This window comes from Perca flavescens, chromosome 15 (genome assembly GCF_004354835.1).
Source record: "Perca flavescens isolate YP-PL-M2 chromosome 15, PFLA_1.0, whole genome shotgun sequence".
Classification (NCBI taxonomy): Eukaryota; Metazoa; Chordata; class Actinopteri; order Perciformes; family Percidae; genus Perca; species Perca flavescens.
In genome coordinates, this window is record NC_041345.1 from 8491846 (window position 1) to 8499698 (window position 7853).

The following is a 7853-nucleotide window of genomic DNA, read 5'->3' on the forward strand; positions in this document are numbered from 1 at the left end:
TCAAATAATCCATAGCACAGCATCTGTTAAGATCATTCTCTCCTACCCTGTGGGTAACTGCCACTTGTTTTGTTTTATGTGTTGGGAGTCCATTTCTTTATTATACTTTAGGAAAGCAGGTTAAAAAAAGACAAAGAAGCTAAAGTTGGATTTCACAAGTAATTTAATCAGAACAGTCCCATGACCACTATTGGACGGAAAAAGGCAAATTAGTGCATATTTGAAGGTATTCCAAGGTGTTTTTTATAGAGGGTCTGAGATACATAATGCTCTAATACAATGTTTTTTTTTTCTTCCAGTATTAGGTGTGATTAGGTTTACACAAGACACTGGTGAATATCAAAAAGGAAATGTGTATCCTCTCCCTGAGGAGAATAAAAATACAAAGTTTTATTTGCTTTTATCATCACTGTGTGGCCAATTACGTTGAGCAAATTTCAGTGGGTTGGTGTAAAACATACTGTAAAGCAAAAGTGGAAGATCATGGCTCAGAATAAAACACAATATCAAAGAAATGGTCATGGTTCATCTTGAAACATTAAACTGAAATGTAAGTTCACTATTTAGTCATTTGCAGGAGTAAATTCAAAATCGGGTGTGCTCTAAAGAGTCCGTCATATCGTTCCAAACATTTTAACTCAGTTGAGCACTAGTCAACACAAAGATTGCATACAATACAAAAGTTAAATACCAAACAATAAATTAGGTTCATAAATTAATTAATAAAAACATCTTGAAGCAACAGCAGTAAGCATTTAAATAAAGAAAATGGAGCTGCTCAACAATCTCATTCGTAGACAACATCCCTAAAAATGGCTACTCAGTTTTATTCCAGTGTTAACATATCTAGGCTAAAATTGACCGTCCTCTGTTTATCACTGTCAGGCAGCATATCAGTCCAACTTATGAAAAGGCAACAGATGATTTACAACCTGAATAAGTCAAACACAGAGGAGGGTGCCAGTGCATGTCATTAACACCCACATTAACAGGTGCGGTGACAGTTGGGATTTCAGGCCCATTCAGTAACTCGCAGGAGGTTCCTTAACATTTGCAAAGTTCTATTTAAGCCAGTTTCATTTCCCAGGTAATTTCCTATTTAAATAATGTACACAATTTGTTCTCTTGTAAACAGAAGCATTTTTCCACATCCAAACGACTCTTACTTCAGTTACAGATCAGTCATCAACTCCTACATTTCTGCGAGGCGACCTCTAAAGACGTTTAATGAAATAACTACCTACCGAGCTATTGCCATGTTCGAGGACATCTCTTTCATTCTAGCATCCAAGAAACAATGAACATACACAAAGTCACTCTCCCATGTCTTATGTTTTCACATTATTAGTCCTTATACACAGTTTGCTGACCGTGCCCTCTTTCGTCATGCATTATATGCCTCCGTACGTGGATCCGTCTGACTCGCCTGTCGCCTCCCGTAGCGCCCTCTTCCTCAGCTCCCAGTGATGAACCTGAGCCTCTGGAGTCTAAAAGGTGTAAGCCTCCGGGACCAAATCCTCTGCCATTCTCATAAATGAGGATATTAAGGGTTTCTTCAAAGATTCGAGCCTCAGGAAATTCCACCTAAAAACAATAGTTTCACATTTTAGAAAATACGCTTTCTGCCAGAGAGTTAGATAAAAGAATCAATCATCGCTTTCTAGTTGTTCGTTAAATATATAGCTACAGCAGGTTAGCTTAGCATATAGACTGGAAACAGCTAGCCTTGCTTTGTCCCAGATATGCGTTAATTAGTTATCTTTAGAGGTTCTTCCCATCTTTGTGCTAAAATGTCAAACTACTGCTTTAAAAGGACAATTCCGGCGCAAAATGAACCTAGGGGTTAATAACAAGTGTACCGAGTTGACCGTTCTCTGGGATCTGTTTTCATGATAATCTCATGTGTCTCTAGCTTGAAACAAGCTACCGCAAAACCGGTGGTTACCTGCTAATGCTAGCTTTTGGGGCACTTGGTAACCAGTAACCAGTAACCAGTAACATAGCTCAAACATAGCGTTCGTGATTAGACGGTTTTCTAAGATTGCGCCTGAATGTAAACACAAACGCTACTGTCTTTATAATCTATCTTTTTAATAAACTGTCTGTACACTTACAAAGTTCTCAATGCTTCGGTTTGCATGTAGGGACCCTTGTTATGCTACCGTTTAAGTGTGGTGCAATTTTGAGCCTCGCTAGTGGTATAAAATAGTAATTTACCAAGTGCCCTTGGTTTACACACTATGTCATGCTTACTTTGGTCTGCTTCTTCTCTGTGGCATAGACAATGGAAGTGCAGCATACTTCAGCAATCTTGCGTCCTTCACCGTAGAAAGACCAGCAGCAGATCTCATCCCCAAGCACATCTTTGACAAACAGGACGCGGCCATTAAATCGGAGCACGAGTTTGTCAAACAGTTCAATGTTCTTCAGCAGGTTATCATCAGAGTTGCTGGCCACAGGGGAGAGACAAAGAGTAAGTAAGGATCAACTGAGAAAATCAACAAGCACTTTTCACTCAAAATGAAGTGATTACGTGAAACACTGACACTTTGTTATGGCAGCATCTGGTTTGTTAAATTGCTTTTTGGACTCTCTGTAGGATACGTGCACAGTCTGCCTTAGTTTTTACCTGGTGTAAGAGTATTTGTTGTTTCCTCTGTTGTTCTGCAATTTTACTACCGGCTGTAGAAACAAGAAACATGCATAAATCCAGGTAATATTGCAGTCTAAAAGGGGAACATTGTCTTCAGAAATGGTGTTCTTACACAGTTAACAATAAAATACTGAAACATAAAAAACAGCAGACTAACATTTCCACAGCTAACAGTTCTAAATCTCTTCCAAGTCATCTATCTAAGGCTACGTTTACACGTGGACGGCTATTTTCATAAAACGGACATTTCACCCTGGCCATAGTGGGAAGAAAAAAAATATTGCCGCCAGGATCGACTTTCTCAGTTTACGTGCAAACAAAGTTTTCCAAAATCTCCACTCTGGCCAAAGTTTTTAGAAAGAATCATTTTCAGAGGTGAATTCTCTGTTTGCGTGTAAACGAAGGGCACAAACGAAGGGAAATTTTTCTAAATAACCATGTACGTGTAAGCAGGGTATGAGTCATCTTTTTTTTATTCTGTACAGAGAAACAGTAAAACATTTGGTACACAGGACAATTAGGGTTTCCCAGCTGCTAACCTGATACACACTTGTCAGTGGTCCATTTGATGAAGACAAAAAAAGCAATTTACCTTTCTACAAGTAGCAATCATCTTCTGTTCTTCTTTGGCTGAGGTGATCATGGGGATACGACACACCGTTTCAAAGACATCCTTTTGTTTCTGAAGGTAAACAAAGAAAGGACACTGAAACACAACCGCAACTAACACTATTTTGTAAGTATCAACAAACTGGATTAAAAAAAATAAAATAATAAATTCATAATCTGGTATCTATCTTAATCTCAGAATTAATGTGAAACACCCATCATAAATTTCTTGTTTAGTCTGACAAATAGCTATTTACCTGCATGGCACTGAGGCAGTGCTGGACGAGTCCCTGGACGCGATAATACTGGGCCTCCTTCAGAACCTCATCCAGTTCCCTGTGCTCCTCCGGAAGTGGTACTGAGCCATCTCGTAGGAAGTTCAAAACCAGTCCAAAATGTCTGCCACACCTATCCAAAACTACCCAACCTGGGACAGCAGGAACAAATATTTTGAGACATTGAGACATTTTTCAGTCAACTTTGTTACTTTGTGTGGTAGGCCAGTGGCCCCAGTGTACATCCAGTCATTTAGAAACAGCTCGCATAGACACACCTTTTCCATACAAAACAAATCGTATAGGCCACACCATGAGCACACAAGATAAAGTTGGTAGTGCAGACAATCCTGTAGTGTGTGAGAGGGAAACTTTCCTACCAATCTCATTACAGTATTTGAGACGTTTGAGCTCTTACAGCACAAAACTGGATCACACCACCAGTGTTAGACTTGCTGTCCAAGTTCAAAAAGTTGTAGAATGGCCCTCAATTGTAGAAATCACATTTTACATCTGAATGAAATACACTGTATGATAAAAGATCAAGGCTTGAAGGCGATATGTAAAAGTTACTTAGTATATATTTAATAAATGTGAATTACTGAGTGCTAAGCATAAGTGAATACATCCATGCTGAAGTTGACTAAAAAGAGGAATAAAAAAACATCTTTGGAAATTGATCTTAATGCCTTAATTTAAAAAATTAGGAAAAATCCAACCTTTAAGGACACCAATTTTCTTTGTGAATGAATAATGCATCGTAAATAAATAAATGTTCTTCCTTTAAAATACACGTGGCATAATTAAGTACAACCATGTGTTAAATTCCCATAGAGGCAGGCAGATTTGTTTTATTATTATTAAAGGCCAGTTATTTCATGGATCCAGGATACTATGCATCCTGATAAAGTTCCCTTGGCCTTTGGAATTAAAATAGCCCCCCATCATCACATACCCTTCACCATACCTAGAGACTGGTATGGGGTACGTTCCATAAGATCATCTCTCAATGCAAATCAAACCAGCTATTAGGCTAAGTGAAATAAAACCATTATTAAGGCATTAAGATCAATTTCCAAAAGATGATTTTTAATTCCTCTTTTTAGTCAACTTTAGCATGAGTGTATTCATGTATGCTTAGCACTGTATATACATTCAGATCACTAATATCAATGGCACAGCCCTCAAGACATTAAACAACAACAATGTGGATCCAGTAAAAAGGTTATTGCTAGACAGACACATCCACTCACCTTCTGAGTCTATGGAAACCTCTGTTCCTCCATTGCATATGCTCCGCAAGAGACTGTCCTCCTTGCTTAATGTCTGGACAGTGGTATAATGCAGCGAGCCACCCACATTTAATTTGACATACTTGCTTCCTATCAGACCACGATTTCGGAGCTCATCTGTGTTGTGGAAGACAGGCTGGGAAACAGCAGACTGGGTAGAGTCAGCAGCATGACTGCCTACTGAAGCCTCAGCAGACATGGGGCTGAAGAGTCACTTCCTGACTGCAATACAGAAGGATGTGATGGATTAGGAGTGCAGGTCTGGACTACAAAAAAGTGTTGAATAATTCTTATGTATTAATAAAAGTGCATAGCTACTAGATCACTTGTCTCTTAATTGACAACTGAGTGGGTAAACCATGTATAAATCGCTGAATCTAAAGTAGTCTTTTGTTAATTATGATAAGATTATTTGTATTCACAAAAGCAGCACAGACACCAGATGTGGTATTACATCCAGTGTAAAATATTGAAATAGCTTATAACCTATTATAAGTATATATAACTTTACACTGAAAAATAAAGCAAAAATTTGGGTGGGGATATGCATGTCACCATGCCACACTGTGGGAATTAGTTCAGTTAAACTCCTACCGACGATGCAGTAGTCAACAAACTCAAGAACTTGTAGTGAGAACAACGCTGGACCACAATATCTTTACGTTCTCCACTAACTGGACAAAACACAATGATGTGAACATACCCTAAATGGAGATCAAATGATCATTTTATTTCCAAACTGCAAAACAAGTTATATTAAACTAACTGAGTAAATACTCCTTATATGTAAAGTGCAGCATTAACTGCCAAGCTTTTTTCACACATCATCTCAGTGGGATTCAGGAAGCACTGTGTCAGACTCAGAACAGCCCTTATGCTTTAATATAATACGTTATTCTACATAAGCAGCATACACGTAAAATGTCCTGTCATCTGTTGTCCCACAGCAGTGGTACAGCTGAACATAGCTAACGTTATCACCAAAGTTAGGCTATTATCAATATAATGTTAACAACTAAGCTGGCTACAACCACAAGTCACATTAGCTCAGAAATGGCTGAGATCCAGTTAACGTTAGCTAGCTAGTTGTTGAGATGATATATGCTAAGTTGTCAGGCTAATCAAATCAAATAATATTAGGTTACGTTAGCTAGCTTATAACAAAATGTACTTACCACACTGAACATCCAAGGGAGCTGCAAGAGTGAACCTAACGTTAGATCAGCCAAGATAGCTAAATGTGTAACGTTAATCGGACTGCTATTGATAATTAGCTATCCAGATAATACTAACAGCCCGTAACGTTACCACACAGGTGAATTTCCAACGCAGCTAGCTAACGTTTGACATCTCATTTTAATCGCAGCCAGCTTAACGTTAGCTAACGTTAAATCATAGGAGGCTAACAACGGCTTTTCTACGCTTTAAGCTAGCAATGCTTCTTTGATTTGTATTGCTTCTTGGCTGAAAATTCAGAAACTAGCCGTCAAAAAATGCTAACTGCTAAAATAAGAACGGCCGATTCCATTGTTGGACATAAAGATTATTAACTGATGCTAATAGGATAAGCTAAGTAGGTCACTCGGAAACGAAACTCGCACATCTTCTTCCGCTGCTGTCTTCTTCTTCTACTTCATCTTTGTGTTAAACAGCAACTTGTGATGTGACTTAGCGCCACCTTATAGAAGGGAACCGTGTGTTACTAATACAGTAATACAGTACACACTGGTGACTTCTACACAACAAATAGTATGCTTTTTAACATAGTTTTCAGATGATGAAAGAATGACACCGACATAGTTGTACACATTTACAGAAATGATCACGACACGATTATGTTCGTTATCATCGATTGGTCACTGTAGAGCGAAATACCTGACTGTATTTATAATCATGAGTTTTTACTGCACTCCAGTGGTCACAGTGAGGAACTGCAACTGTGACTAATGCACAGTAATATCAGTATAAATAGTGTTTTTAAAATTATAATATGTACAACTTATACTAGTGTGATTTTTGCAAATAACAAAAGTAACATGTTATCAACAGTTTCCTGATGTTACTCAATGTTTGATGTTTATCAAGCGGGATGAAAATGACCTGAATGATCATTTTCTATACAGTCATTGAGAGTCATGAGCGTTTACCGCCCTCTAGTGGTCACAGTGAGGAACTGCAATATTAAATTCGTAAAGGTAGCGTCAATACAACATAAGAACAAGCTACCACTTCCGGTAATACATTAAAAAATAAAGTGAACAAACTGAAGCAATCACAAACCAATTTACAGAAATGATCATAAAATGATTATGTTCGCAATGCTCTATTGGTCACTCTAAATCCTTCAGTGGAAATAATACAGATAATTTTATTGATTATCATTATTCCTTAGGGGTCTCAATAAGGGTTTTCAAAGTCATGTACGTTTTAATCATGGGTAATACATCAATGTTTTTTTTGTTTTTTTAAAGATTCTTTTTTGGGCATTTTTAGGCCGCTATTTGTATAGGTCAGCTTAGACTTGAAAGGGGAGAGAATGGAATGACCTGTAGCAAAAGGCCGCAGGTCGGAGTCAAACCTGCAGCCGCTGCGTCGAGGAGTAGACCTCTATATATGGGCGCACGCTCTACCAGGTTTGTTAATGCCATGCTTACACGGCCGGTGAATACTTCCAAAATAAAGTGACCAAACTAAAGCAATCAAGGTAGAATAATGATACACACATATTATCATGACAACTTTAAGATACATTTTCATTTCTGAATCAAAATATTGAAGTGGTCAGTGGGTGAAACCTAAGCCATAAAAGTTCAAAATTATCTCTAAAACATATAGCATAATTTTCCCATTGTGATATTTTTTTCAGTGGATGACTTATGTATCAATATGATGCATGTTTTTGAATGCAAAATGTAGATATAGCACTATTTGGAAAAATAAAAGCTGATTTCTACAAGTTTTACACCATTCAACAGAGACTTTATTTCCAGTTTACTGCCTTCAAAAGAGTGTATTCATATATGA

At 37.8% G+C, this 7853-nt stretch overlaps 1 protein-coding gene across 1 annotated transcript; it reads right to left on the bottom strand.

Annotated features, from left to right (window-relative positions):
• Positions 1-145: 145 nt before the first annotated feature.
• kctd13 (potassium channel tetramerization domain containing 13) lies at positions 146-6491 on the bottom strand. Its single transcript, XM_028599461.1, has 7 exons — positions 6005-6491; positions 4791-5051; positions 3520-3689; positions 3246-3335; positions 2630-2682; positions 2254-2449; positions 146-1584 (listed from the first exon to the last, which is right to left on the bottom strand). The coding sequence occupies exons 2-7, from the start codon at positions 5026-5028 to the stop codon at positions 1345-1347; spliced, it is 987 nt and encodes a 328-aa protein (XP_028455262.1). The 5' UTR covers positions 5029-5051; positions 6005-6491; the 3' UTR covers positions 146-1344.
• Positions 6492-7853: the final 1362 nt, after the last annotated feature.

Bases quoted from the DNA above. Each gene is read 5' to 3' on its own strand.
- kctd13 (XM_028599461.1), bottom strand. From the start codon at position 5,028: ATGTCTGCTGAGGCTTCAGTAGGCAGTCATGCTGCTGACTCTACCCAG. The intron at 3,336-3,519 runs GTAAATAGCTAT...GTTTACCTTCAG, and splicing joins ACTGCCTCAGTGCCATGCAG to AAACAAAAGGATGTCTTTGA. The intron at 2,450-2,629 runs GTAAAAACTAAG...CCCTGTGGCCAG, and splicing joins AACAAATACTCTTACACCAG to CAACTCTGATGATAACCTGC.